The sequence below is a fragment of the Rhodamnia argentea genome, chromosome 1 (assembly GCF_020921035.1).
Source record: "Rhodamnia argentea isolate NSW1041297 chromosome 1, ASM2092103v1, whole genome shotgun sequence".
Classification (NCBI taxonomy): domain Eukaryota; kingdom Viridiplantae; phylum Streptophyta; class Magnoliopsida; order Myrtales; family Myrtaceae; genus Rhodamnia; species Rhodamnia argentea.
The window spans coordinates 24285663-24300565 of NC_063150.1; the positions used below are offsets into that span (position 1 = coordinate 24285663).

The following is a 14903-nucleotide window of genomic DNA, read 5'->3' on the forward strand; positions in this document are numbered from 1 at the left end:
TTGGTGATACCGAAAGAAGAAGAAGAAGAAGAAGAAGCTAAGGATATTTGTTGTATTGAGTGGATCCGATCAGCCTAAAACCTTAGTTATGTGGTATAAATTTGATGTTCTTGACTAAGTATTGTTTGGGGATTATTCATCTGCTTAACATGTGGAAACATTCTTTTGACAATTATTGTATCGGAAACCATCTTAATGGTTTAAACAAAGTCCTCAATCTTCTTGATGATCCGCATGATCATGAGCGCTTGAAGGCTCTGGCACGGAATTATAACGGGCTCAAATTGAGGAAGTAGGATATTTTGGACCCAAAAAAAAAAAAAAAAGGAAGTAGGATCTTTATTATCACGAGAAACAAGAATGTTCTTGACAAAGTTGGGTGGACTTCAAATACGAACTCAAAGAATTGGATGTGATTAAATCTTGGATTCTATTTAGCAGACATGCATTTCGAAGTGACTCTCCTCAAAGAGGATTTGAAGTTTTCTCATGATGTAGTCTCTACTCCAGGAGGCCTCTCCTTAGCCCTTAAGCTTTGTAAGTAGAAACAACATAGTATAGTCAAATGTGCAGGAAAATGACATGATCGAAGCTTCCATGTATGTTGATATTAGATGTGGATTAGTTGGATAGGAAGTGTTTGAAATGAAATTGTTGTTACGTTTTACGAGAGGATCATTAAACATTAGAGGATTACTTAATTAATGGTAGGTTTGTCAAATAGGTGAGTCGGATCGAAAATGGTCCGATCAACTCATTTAATCGGTTCCCATTTTCATGCAATATCAATCCATATTTGCCCCAACCCATACCCGACTCTACCCATAGTGCTAAAACATTATCATATGTTATCCAATTTAGGAAAACTTGTTTCTTATAAATTTCTATAAAAAAAATTATATTGCTAATAATAAATTATATAATTTAAAAAAATTGAAATTTTTTATTCTTCATTTTCTTTTTGTTATTTTTTTTTCATCTACCTTGCTGACCACTGAGCGAGGGCCACGAATCCCTTGCTGGATTTAATAGAACAAAGAGGAAAAGAAAGAAAAAAATAAAAAAATATAAAAAAATTAGAAAATTAAAAAAAATAAAATAAAAATGATCTGTTTATAATTCACTTAAACTTGTTAGGAAACCATTTATGATCCACTTAAGCATGTTTTTAAAATTTAAGACAAGCTTTTTATGACACGTATCATTATATATGAGCTAACATATGAACTTTGGACCCATTTTTGCCACGAGATTAGCTGATGCTAATTGTCGGGTGGATGTCACTTGTTCTCTAGCAAGGTTTCTTTCTTCTTCCGCTGGTTGTGAATTGTGATGTGAAACCACTTTGACGTCTCTTCCTCTATTCAGCCATAAAATCGCATGATCAACGAAAATGGCAAGGTAATCCACTGTTCTGCTGCAATATCCAAAAGAGCTGCGAAAAGTGTTCACTTCAGTATGATAATTGGCACTTTATGTGGATTCTGTTGGATTTTTATTCACGAAGAGTATCTTTTTTTTACCCCTATGATTTAGATTTGGGTCTTCATGCTAAAGTAAAAAGCTGGAATGGACGTTCTCAAGATTCAGAATTCTTTCCTTTTTTTTTTTTTTTTGTTGCTTTTTTTTTTCTTATTCTGGAAGAAATTCCAATTGCTACAATGGAAATCCTGACAAAATAATATAAGAGTTTTATCATTTAGCGTTAAGCTCTTTACCCATCACTCAACAAAAGACTCCCTCGCAGTTCTAAATGTCTTAATCCATTTTTTGGACGCATCGTTTCTCCCAGGAGTGCCAATGGGCCGGAGCAGGCCGGGTCTCACATAGGCCCAATTTGCTTATAATTAGGCCCATTATCTTTGTGGAAAATACATGCGATGATCATCTTTCTCTCTCGAAAGCTACATTATAGTTTCTCCACATTACTAAGGCTATTCTCGGGGACCGCGGTCTTGTGTTTACAAAAAGCACGACCTGGACATAAGCGTTGTCAGAATAATAGTAGTCTAAGCGGATTCATGTTAACGTTTAATTGTTAATATGATTAATTGCTTACGAATTTTCTTAGTTAATAAACTAGTAATTTATTTACAGGCACTTGCATAAGAAGAATTAAAGAATTAATTCTTCATGGTTGGACGCGTGAAGGTTAGATTAAAAATAAAAAGAAGATAGCAGGGGTAGCGCGAGGCATGCGGAGCAACCATGTGATTGCATCACACCACTTTCATCTCAGCATGTGAAATAAGACATGGAGGTGGGAAGAAAGAACAACGACAAGTTTTTCGATCAATCCGCAACTTTATTTATTGGACCATGCTCTCCTCGGATCTAACAAAGAGTCATCGTCTGGTTTTATTTCACAGGCATGGAGGAGAAGTGGCGAAAGTGGTCGTTCAGAGAGTTTTGAGCGAGCCTAAGAAAGCGTTTGAGCTATAATCCACTTTCACTCCTTGTCATTGTTGAACGTGTGGTTCTGGAATACGATAACGAGCTCTTTTTCTGTTTAAGATGTAAATCATACAATAATTATGAATTGATTGGTAGAGGTTATATGCGTTTATGCACTCATGATTTCTTTAACAGTGAATCGTGAGATATTTTTATAATGACTCTGTTTTTTCATTTACATCGATATGCCGTCATACCAAACAAGGGACAAAATAGGATCCGAAAGTATCTGACTTTATTTTTGCAACAGCAATATTTCTGAATTTCTTATTTTATCATATTTAATTTTATCCTGATTAAAATTCAGACGATCAAACACAATTTCCGTATTCACGACAGTTGCCACGGTACTATCTGGGACCAGAGCACCCCGTGCTTTTATTCCTAGACGAGCATTGCGTTGAGTTGAGGGCGAGGTCCAGGAGTGGGCGACGACTAAACCCATGCACACCGGCTCTCGGTCAACACACAACATATATCTGCGTAAGAAGAACAATACACGAAAGATGAATGTCGTCGTTATACTATTTGTCCAGCTTGATCAGAAAGATGTCCGCACTCTTACCCAGCAGCCATGTGCTCTCCTGTAAAAGATTTGTGTACATCCCGAGGATTTGGTGACTGTTGGATCAAATGAAGAGCACGTCTCATTTTCTGATGTCTCTCATCTTTGAATAATATCACAAGACTCGCAATTACGTTCTTGTTAACAGTTGGCCAATTGTTAGTACCTACTCAAGACTTGGCTTTCTCCAGAATATATATATTTTTTTTTGTGAATTTCATCGCCTTGGAAAGCGTTGAACGAATTCAACGAAATGTTGCCATCATCTTTGTCTTGACGCTAGTATGTGCCTACGAATTTTGGATCGAGCACTTGTCTGGCTACGCCATGGATAGCACTCGTCTTCTATTCTCAAAACAATCGTACTGAAGATCTGAAAATTTGTCATCAAAATATAATCGAAGTTTAAAACTTTTAAAAAGTGCAATCAAAAGAAGAACATGATTTCACCAATTTTGCAAATTTAAGATTTGATTGCATTTTTTTGAAAGTTTTAGGACTCAATTATACTTTCTTAATAAGTTTTAGGGCATCCAAGACACTTATCCCTTTATTTTGCTTTTATTTCTTTTCATTGCTCACGCACCGCAATTTCCTTAGATGTTTTCACACAGTGACCTAGCCTAACAACATACAATTCTTTTCGAATTTATTCAAAAAGTGTTTGTTTATGCAGATTAGATTCTCCAATTTTTAAAAATAAAAAGCAAATGCCTTGTTGATTATCTTCTAATATTCTTGCATAAGTAATCGACGATAACACAACATTGCACTAGCAACAGGGCGTTTCCCGCTTGAGCTCTTGGTTTAAAAGAGGAAAGTCCTATGGTGGGTAGGCGAATCCCATTTCAATTTGTAAAACAGAGATCACAGGATCCAAGCGAGTAGGTGAAATCCCAATGGCATTAAGATAGGGAATGGATTAAAAAGAGGAAAGTCCTATGGTGCAATCGCTACTGAAAAGTCTAACTCGAAAGCTTAAAGCGAGCAGTGGAGGAGAAAGATCACATACATAGCGAAAGAGGTAGAATCTAACTCTGATATAAAGATTCTGTGCAATTTCGATCCGATTTCTATTTCCTTTCACGTTTCAAACTAGGCCTCTCTAGATTAACACACAGATGTGCATAAGACATTTATTGGGGAATGTGGAATATTTCAACAACCGACGGAGATGAGCATTCTGTCATCCCCGACCTTTTCGACGTACGCTTGTCTTTTACTTCTCTTTTTAGTTATCTTCGTTGCTCGTGTTTGGCATTGAAATTTCCTGGAGCTCGTTCTTCCTGGACGGGTATCTCTGTAAGATTTCTCTTCCGCGTCAGAAACATCCGCAACTTCCATAAGCGCGTTCGCTAGTGCTGCTCGTCAATGAATTATTAGGTAGAGTGTGAAAGCGTCTGAATTAAGGAGACTGTTAGTTTGGCCAAGAAAAAGAAAAAGTAGACCGTAGACTTATATAGTCAAATGTTCCTTTAGTCTTATGCAATGCGTTCGTTAGATGTGCCCTTTTAAGCACAACTTCTCAATAAAAAGAGAAATGATTTTCTGACAGTATAATTAGAGATGATATAATCTCAACGGCAAATCCACGCATCATCACCACGTATTTTGCATAAAACACTCGTTGATTGAGAAATCGTGTGATCAGAAATAACTAACATTACTGTCGGACTATCGAGCTTGTGCCTAAAAAAATATTTATAAATTTGTTGCCCTCCCGCCTCCTACGGACCTACCTCTCTCTCTCTTCTTCTTCCTCCTCCTCTGTTGCCATAAAATGTTCCCTCTCTCACCAGAACACTAACCAAACCAACCACCTCTCTCTCTCTCTGATGGCTACGATCACAAAGCTCTTGTGCCCGAGCCCCCTCTTCGTCGCTGTGGTCCTCGAGCAGCCACCACCGATCATCATGGCATGTGTGCTTCCTTAAGCCCTGGTCCCAGACCACCTTCCAGTCTCAGGTCGTCGTCACCTCCGGACTGTCCGTGAAATGTAATCATCGTTCCAGGAGCTCGTTGCTGTAAGTTTTCCTCAGTTCTGGTTCTCCCTCATGGCGGGTCCGCGTGAAATATATGCATCTGTGCTATCTATGCTCATGATTTGGCTCACTTTGTGTGCTCGTGCTTGTTCCGTTGGTCCACGATCATTTATTTTCCTTCCATTTCTGCTGTCGATTCAAAATCCTTTTTATTAGGCATTAACTTTGAACCATGTGCATCTAAAGCACCTTTTACTAAGATCAATGTAGTTGAGTTTCTCTGTGCTCGGATTTAATGTGCTTTTTATGCTGGAGTGATCGATCTCGTCAACTTCGGCTTAGATATCGTCATTGCCATTTGTTGGGGCTGATGCGGGCTAGTTTGCTTCCTGATTTCCTTGAGCAATTTTTTTATTTGAACATCGGGCATGTTTTACTATCTTTTTTGTAGAAATGCAGAAGATGGTGATAGTGGAGCATCTGGTTCGCCGACTGCGTTGACAGAAACTAATTCCGGCTCATTTAGTTTACCAGAAACTAATGACAGTGCATCTAGTTCATCAATCGAGCTAATCGGAAACCACTACGATGTGTTCTTGAGCTTTAGAGGCCCAGATACTAGAGAGGGCTTTACTGATCACCTCTACAATGGGCTCGTCGATGCCGGAATTCGTGCTTTCAGAGACGATAATGAGCTCCGCCAAGGTGAGAAGATTGGCCCAGATCTTTTGTCATCCATCCAGAATAGTAAGATCCTGATCCCCATTCTTTCAGTAAATTATGGTTCGAGCAAATGGTGCCTTGATGAACTGGTTCAAATAATGGAGTGCAAGAATAGTAATATGAGGCATATAGTGTTGCCAATATTCTACAAAGTGGAACCAGCCCACATCCGATATCAATCCGGTAGTTTTGGAGATGCATTTCGTAGGCGTTTCATAGCAGCTGATGTACCACTTTTGGAGTTTTGGAGACACATTTTGCATGCGCTGCATGCGTTTTGGAGACATATTTCTGCGACACCGAAGCGAGATAGGAGGCCTATCGACCCAACAGTTTTGGAGAAATGGAAGCAAGCACTCAAAGAAGTCAGTTCCTTGAAAGGATGGGAAGCCAAAGGGTACTTCATTTTTTTTTTCTCCCAACCTTTCTCTACCTTCCTTTAATTTGTGTGGGTGTTTAGTTTACTGGTTTTCTGATTCCTACCTGCTTCGTTTTCTTTCTTGTTGTTTTTTTTATTAGTACAAGCAGTAAGATCTTGACGGTGGTAGGATCCGGCGATGCATGAGTTCTATAAAGTTATTCATTCTTTGGAATTGCTTTGATGATATTGACCAGTCGAAATATAGGTTTTATTGTTATTGTCCCATTCGCCTGAATAGAGTAAGATTTTTTTTTTTTTTTTATGAATTTTCACTCTTAGGCTCCGTTTGTTTCACGGAAAATATTTTGCCCAATTTCTAGTGTTTGGAGGGTAGAAAATGAGCGGTCAACGGAAAATATTTTCCGGTCCACAAAAAAATTTTAGAAAACTAAGGAAAATGATTTCCTCATTTTGAGAAGAGGAAAACATTTTCCACACTTTTCATTCCTCCTCTCTTTCAACTATTTTTTTCTTTTTAATTATTTTTTTGCTTTATTTTCTTTTTTATTTATTATTTCAAAATTCAAAAATTTTATTTTTTATTTTCCTAATTAAATTTATTTTTAATTACTTTCTTTATTTTTTTTCCTTTTCTTTATTTTTTTTAGTATTCCTTCTTCGTCGGTCGCCGGCCACGGCCGCAGCCTGAGGCCGGCCAGGTGATGCCTGGCGTCGCCGCCCTAGAGCGAGGCCCGGCCAGGTGTCGCCACTCTTGAGCGAAAAAAATTATTAAATGAAGTGCATGGAGGAAAATTAAATCCAATTTCCTATCCTAAACAATAGAAAATATTTTCCTGATATTTTTCATATTTCAACCAAACACCGGAAAATATAGTCATTTTCTTGGAAATTGACTTCCGGGAAAATATTTTTCAAAAACAACTCATTTTCCGCGAAACAAATGGAGCCTTATATCCAAAGATTTCGTAACTTGTGCTGTTATTATAGTATGAGCTCCATTAATCTTCTTCACAAACTTTTCTAAATACATATTTGTTTGACATTAATTGTACAACTTTATTGGCGGTTTCTATATGAAGCTCATAACATCATATAACATGCATGTTGATTGTCAAATCCGTATTGCTATTGAAATTATTTTTCACAAAAGAACTTTTTCATTGGTAAATCAGAAAATACGAAAGAAGGGAAAAAGATTAAATTTATTAAATGCTTGTTTAAATAATTTTCAGTGTATTTCCCCATCTTCAGCTCATAATGTCTATCTAATACACCTGCATAAATTTATGTTCTTACTTTGAGAAAGAAAGTATTCTTCTACTTCCCAATAGAATCAGTATTAAATATATTAAAGTCACAGACGATGAATACTCAAAAGGAAAATAATTTCCAAACTGCTGTCATCCCTTGACCCCATGGAGACGGATAAGAACACGAATCTGCAGTGATACTAAGTTTACAACATGAGTAGAAACTTGCAAGCACGTAGAATTGCGCAAATAAGGAGAACTCCCCTGAATCGTGTTCAGGTAGTTCACAATATAGTACTCTGAACAACTTTCCCGATTGATATTACAGGATCTGAATTCCTCTTGCATCAAAAGTTATGATCAGTTTATTGATAGATCACTAGACAATCATACAGGGCTGGCTTATTGGATCTTTGTTTATTTAAACGCTATTGAAATTTTCAAAGTCAGGTCTACGTGATCCCTAATATCTTTATCATACAAGAAGTTTAAATTTGATTCATATCTATGATAGATACAGTATTCAAGATTCACCTGCGACGCATTCAATTTCTTTTTGCTCAATAAATTATGCCAAAGTAATAAGGGAATGGACCATGCCATGTGAAGCAACCACCAGCATTTTCTACATTAGTCTTAGCGTATCAGTTAACATATGGAGGTGTAACAAAAACAGTTCTTAAAGTTTTTCAATTTTATCCATGAATTTATTATCATTGTGTTCTCATTAATAAGCAATATAAAATTATTTTATCCATGTGTTTGAATTCTTGTCGCAATTGATAGGTATGAAGGAGTATTGGTGAGATCGGTTGTCCAAAAAGTGTTAAGGGAGTTGAAGAAAGACTTTGAGTTGGTTATTCCTGAGAATTTGGTTGGAATTGATAATCAAGTGGAGAAGGTTATGGAATTTGTAGATAATCATGCTAGTGCTACCCTATTTGTCGGAATCTACGGAATGGGAGGCATTGGTAAGACAACTTTTGCTAAAACTATCTATAACAAGCTCTCCAATCAATTTGAAAATTGTAGCTTCATTGCTGATATCGGGGTTTCATGTCAGCATAATGGCCTTGAGTACTTGCAGAATCAGTTAATCTTTGACATATTGATGCAAAAAGATCAAATTTGCAATAAGGACGAAGGGACTAAGTTCATCTCATCCAAGTTTGGAGCTAAGAAAGTTTTGATTCTTTTGGATGATGTAGATGAGGAAGATCAGTTGGAAGCTTTAGCTGGAAGCCATAAATGGTTTTCTTCGGGAAGTAGGATCCTTATTACCACTAGAAACAAGAGTATTCTTGACAATGGTAGGGTCGACTACCACTATGAACTTGAGGAACTAGATATGAATCAATCTTTGATTTTGTTTAGTAGACATGCATTTCGAATGAACTCCCCTCCAATGGAATTTGAGGACCTCACTCATAAGGTCGTATCCACCACCAGGAGGGCTCCCCTATGTCTGGAGGTTTTAGGTTCATTTTTGTGTGGAAAAGGGCCAACAATATGGAGAGGTACAATAGACAAGTTAAGAAAAGTGTCTCCTAAGAAAGTACGAGAGAAATTAAGAATAAGTTATGAAGCATTAGATTATCAACAACAACAAATATTTTTGGATATTGCTTGTTTTTTCATTTTCATTCACAAAAGAGTCGCGTCCTACTTGTGGGAAACTTGTGACTTCTTCCCAGAGGAGGGAATTGAAGTGTTGGCCTTCATGTCATTAATAAAAATTGGAGATGACAATAGGTTTAGGATGCATGACCAATTAAGAGATCTTGGCATGGAAATCGTTCGAGAGGAAAACCAGCAAGAGCCTCAAGATCGTAGCAGATTGTGGGACTACAAGGAAGTCTTGAAAATACTAAAGGGAAATAAGGTAACTGTTTATCTTCTTTTGCTCCCTTAGTTCATGTTCTAGTGTAGAGTGATGTCCGTCCTCCACTTATTGCTTTCTCCGGGAAATAGAGAATCTCCTAATATTATTGTCCTCCTGTCGTTCCATTTACGTGATTAGAAAATTTGAAGGTTGCTCTATCTTAGCAAGTGTTGCAGGTTGTCTAAGATTTTTCTTAAACAAGTGTACATTAAGAAATAATTTCCAAGGATGAGATAGTTTCAAAATTATTAGATACTTGATAAGGGTATTCTATGCTTTCTTTTGGTCGACAAGGGCATTCTATGTTGAAAAGGTCCTAAAGTTCTATAATTAATCCAGTTTCGTCCTTGACACATGCAATCAATAACTTGAATATGCTACTGTATACCATAAATAGTTAGGACTTTAATATCTCGGTGTAAGAATTAAATATAATAGGAGTAACCATGCCTCCATTTCCAGTGAAATTTTTATCATTGCACCATAATTGAGAATGGAAGGGATACTTATTTTACTTTTTATTAGGTTACAAACTCCTTTACCAAATTTACATCATAAGGACAGATTTAAAAGTTACCGAACATACAATTATTAGGACATTCACAGGAATATATGCAGATATGCATAATATTAACGTCTTTCAGGCGATGACCATTAGAAAGAGAGATGTTTCATTTTTTTCCCACATAAAAAGTCCAAGTAACTACTCTAAAATCCTATCTTTTATTTAATTAAGTTTGTGATTGTACTGTTTTTTTTTGTGAAATTAATCATACATTTAACTCTACCGCATCATTTGGTTTGACTCAAGTTGTTGCTCGAAAAGACTAGCACTTATTTGCATTCTCAACGTGCAACCCCTGTATAATTTGAAAAGCAAGTTATATATTAACAAATTCAAAGCCAATGTCTATCCATTATGTCTTCGTGTTACATCATAAAAATAAGCTAAACTAACCGAAAGAAAAATGAATACGCTGTATATTTACCAAAATCAGAAACGACTTTGCATTTTTAATAAAAAATTATATTTTTAGAGTCAAAGGTTTTAGGAGTACGTTCATCATATTTACTATACTTGAAAAATTGAGTTATTCATTATGATTTATTTATAATACGTCGATTTTGTAATGTGCAATAAAATTATATCTGCTATCACAAGTTGAGTTACTTATAATTAGTCATTACTACATTGGACAAAACAAAAACAAGATTGTGGTATTTTCTTATCAATTGCGTAAGTAGCCCAGTAGTGTAGTATACACGAAATTTATATATAAGAATGAACGGGAAAGAAAAGGACTTCATAGCGTGAAAATTTGTTAGCTTTGACAGAATTTGGTTTTTCCCAATTGCCACAATAATTACATCATGTGACTGTAGTTCATTTGGATATCTAATAGGAATATTATAGAGAGAAAGGATATATTTCCATTAAAGTTGATCAAATCAAATTTTTCTTTTTAACATTGTAATTCAATTAAATCTCGCGCATTGCAGGTACGTCTAACTAGTATAGTAGTGAAGCTACATTACAGCAAATTAGGGGATCTACGAGTCTCTTTGATTTACTCTATACGAGCCATTTGATCAAAGGGTATAAGTACTTTTATAATGTATATCAGAAACTATCTACCATTATATAGAATAAAATAAAAACTAAAAGAAAGAGAACATCATGATTCTTTTCGAAATCCGAGTACTTATGGCTAAATTTTACAATGGAAGTTGACATCCTTCACTTTGTTAGCCTTTGTAAATACCGTTTATTGGCAGAAAAAGAAACTCATATCTTCAATTGGCTAGTTTCTTAAGGACATTGAGCCATGTGAATAGCAATATGAACAAATCATATTAGATTACTTTAGTTAGATATAAATCGTATTGATGAACATTGATTTGTATTTATAGGGAACCGAAAAGATCAAGGCCATTTGTCTTAACAAAGGCCGGTCAAAAGGCTCCGGCGAAACAGTTGATCAAGGTGGCGATATCCACACAGAAGTGCAATTCAAGAATTTGACTAGTCTAAGGTTCCTTGACATGATTGGTGCACAACTTAGTGGAGATTTTAAGAACTCAATTGAGGAGTTAAGATGGCTTCGATGGCGGAATTGTCCCCCAAGTTTTAAAGCAAACAATTTTCATGTAAAGCAATTATTTCTACTCGATATGTCGAGAAGCAAGATTTCAGATGAATGGCAAGGATGGAGTTCCATCATGGTAAGATGGAAAAACAAGCCTTTTGGTTTTTGTCTTTTGAATCATAATCACTCTAGGCTAACAATATTTATGATTTTTTTTACTAGATGGCAGAGAAGCTAAGATATCTCAGCCTTGAAAGTTGTCAATCCTTAAGAAGTACAGTCTTCCTCTCAGCATTTAAGAATTTAGAGATTCTGATCCTCCGAGATTGTAAGCAAGTGGAGCAAATTGACTCTTCAATTGGAGACATGAAGAGTCTGGCATGCTTGTGTTGACGCCTAAATTTTGATTAATCTATTTTTTGCATAAAAATTATAAAAAAATCATCTCACATATTTATTTTTAGCGTACATTGCATTGGCATATAATCGGGCAAGCAGAACACTTAATTTAGCATGCGTCTAGACTAGGCACGTGATGGAAAAATACACCGAGAAGATTTGAAACTTCAAGGACTGTATTGCAAATACTTAAAATTTCAGGGACTGTATTGCAAATACTTGGAACTTCGGGGACTGTATTGCAAATACCAAAAGAAGATGAAGAATGGAAGATGATGAAGGGAAGATAATGAAAAGAAGATGAAGAAGGGAAGATGATGAAGGGAAGATAATGAAGGGAAGATGAAAATGGAAGGTGAAGAAATGAAGATGAAGAAGGGAAGATGAAAATGGAAGGTGAAGAAATGAAGATGAAGAAGAGAAGATGAAGATGGAAGGTGAAGAAATGAAGGTGAAGAATGAAGGATGAAGAACTTTGCCTATAAAAGAGAGAGCTCTTGAGAAGAGTTTTAGAAGGGGGAAGTGGAAGAGAATTGAGAGAGAGAGTAGAAAAGAATTGAGAGAGTTTTTTAGGAAGAGTGGAAGAGAATTGAGAGAGTTTTGAGAGAGTTTTTGAGATGAATTTTTAGAGAGGAAAAAGAGAGTTCTTGAGAAAAATCAGAAGAGAAAATTCGAGAGTGAAGAAAAGTGTTTTAGTCGAGCATCATCTTCGACGAGTCCCGACACATATTTCGCCCCTCGCAACCCAACAACGCCATTGCTTGCCATTTTCGACGACAGCCGCGTTCTTCCAGCTCCGAGATCTTGAAGGGAACTATAACGTGTATGTGAGTAAGATTTTGTGTAATAGAAGGTAATCCTTTCCATCTCGATCTACAAAAATGTAATCGTTTGGTGTGAACATTCGTTTGTTTATTTTAGACATGCCACGTGTTCCAAATTTTAGCATTATTACATGTTAATTTATTTCCGTAAATACTCGTGATTGGCTGCGTTTTCTTTCTTTCTAAATCACCCATGGTGTATATCGTACAAAGTTCAATGTTTTACATCCCCATAAAAAAGAAGAAAAAACCAAAAAAATTGCATCTTTGAATTTCAAGTAAAATCCATCAAAATTGCTAAATCAAATATTTTTCATGAAAATGGTACCGAAAGGGCGTTAGAGAAATCTGACGTAACCAAATCCCCGAATTCAAAATCTCTGGTTCACGGAAATAAGATAGTTTTCTCCCGCTATTTTATTTAGGTTTCTAATCAACCTACCGAGAATGATTAGTGGCGACTCCAAATTGAAATCACATTGCATGTTAATTATTTGAACCTTAAGTTGCGATTTGGTATGGACTTGGGAGAGTCCGAGTTAGGTTAGTTAAATAATTAACCTGATAATCCATTAGCCCGAAAATAAACTCGTTTATTTTTTGTATGTCGCGACGACTTGGCGACTCCACTGGGGACTTTAAGAGGACTTAGGCCAGATAATTTCATGAAAAAGGAATCACTTGATTTGGCAAATTTTGGTTGAATTCTCATTCTTAGGTGTTAAATGTTTTTGCATATTGGGAGTTATAAGGGGAGGAGTGATTGGCTAACCCTTTGTTTTGCGTGCTTGGTGAATTGGAATTGTGATTTAACTTTTGAATCATTGAAGCGGTGTTTGCTTTTAATTGTTGTGCATGATTTATCGTCTTTGCACTACATCGCACACAACCCGTGACCGGACCTGGGTCACACTAATAGTTTTAAGATGGTATTTAGATGGTCCTTTAACCTTGGCGGTAAGGCTTCGCTAAAGGTTATCCCATCTGGATCCCGAAATTTTTTCAAAAAAATGGCTCAAGGGTCGTTCTTATGCACGTGAGGCTACGATGCATGAGAATTGCCCTTGTCGACCGAACCAAGCCGAAGTGATTGAACTCGACTAGTCATGACTATTGTACGCGAGGCTGCGACTAGTCATGATGATTGCGCGCGAGGCTGCGACATGTCGTTTCGTTCATCATTTCACTTTGCAAAAGCCTTTTGGATAGATAGAATAAGATTTAAACTCACAATTCATGCGCATGTCTTTGTGATTGACATTTTCTTCCTATGAACGGTAATTTCTTGTCTCTTTTACCCTATTATCTCATTTTTATTTTGAGCTGGTCCATGGTTTAGGAGTATCGTTGTCTTATTTCCAATTTCGCACTTTGCTTCCGTAGCTTTTACAATTTCATCAGTTGTCCTCAATTCTGATTTGGCTTGTTCTTGTTGTGCGATTTTTACTAAATTCTACGATCGAGCTTTGAGTAAGTGCCAAACACGAAAGTTGTAGACCTATGTTTCAACTAATATCCTACAAAATTTCAGAATTAAATTCATAATTTAAGATGGCCTTTCGTTTTTTCAACTACCTGCGGTTATAACAGTTTTCTGAATGCGATTTTTTGGAAAAACACATTAAACTGATTTGATCCGTGCATTTCTAGTCCGATTGGCCAACATAAAAGTTGTTCATCATCTTCTCAACTACAAGCTCGTAAAATTTGGACATGTTTTGATCAACGTGCGAATTAATACGAATTTTTTCGTAAAAGCGGACAAATTGAAAATTACATGTTTCAATCCTTTGGTCATAATCACTTTGTTCATTTGAGTCTAGAGGGATGTCATGGGCCGGCTCGCTATTCTTGCTCCCTATACTCATTTTGGGTTTGTTACTGCGTACAGGTAATTTATCACGGATCTTCCACATATCACTCGATCGGTCGCGAAAAGGATGGCCGACATTAACGCTGCCGTTAGTGCTGCCCTAGACGAGAAACTTGGCTCCTTGACTGAGCGCTTTGAAGGGATGATGTCCCGAAAGATGGAAGAAATGATGACCGCCTTCACCGCCAAACTTCAATCAGCCACCGCCGGCCCGCCGCTTCCTACTCTAGTTCCTCCTACGGACAACTTCGGTAAAGCCCTGGAAGCTACTCTCTATCCGACAATGCCGCTAGAGGATGTGATCATCACGGGCGTGAACTCGAGCACGCCGCCCGTAGTCCCAATCCCTCAAGCCAACCCCGTGGCCCCCGGGTTGAATGGTGATACGGCCAAACTGTTGGCCCAAATGGAACAAAGGATTCGAGAGGTTGAGGGGACTCACAACATACCCCAGATTGACCTGTCTGTCTTTTCAAAGGTCA

The 14903-nt window shown here is 36.9% G+C and overlaps 1 protein-coding gene across 1 annotated transcript in view; it reads left to right on the plus strand.

The window, feature by feature from the left end:
- Positions 1 to 5272: 5272 nt before the first annotated feature.
- LOC115730695 (disease resistance protein RUN1-like) overlaps positions 5273 to 14903 on the plus strand; it is a 33532-nt gene continuing 23901 nt past the window's right edge. The window contains exons 1-2 of the mRNA XM_048277788.1: positions 5273 to 6121; positions 8143 to 8873. Of these exons, the coding sequence (XP_048133745.1) occupies positions 5430 to 6121; positions 8143 to 8873 (1423 nt within the window). The 5' untranslated portion in view covers positions 5273 to 5429. The remainder of the gene's footprint in view (positions 6122 to 8142; positions 8874 to 14903) is intronic.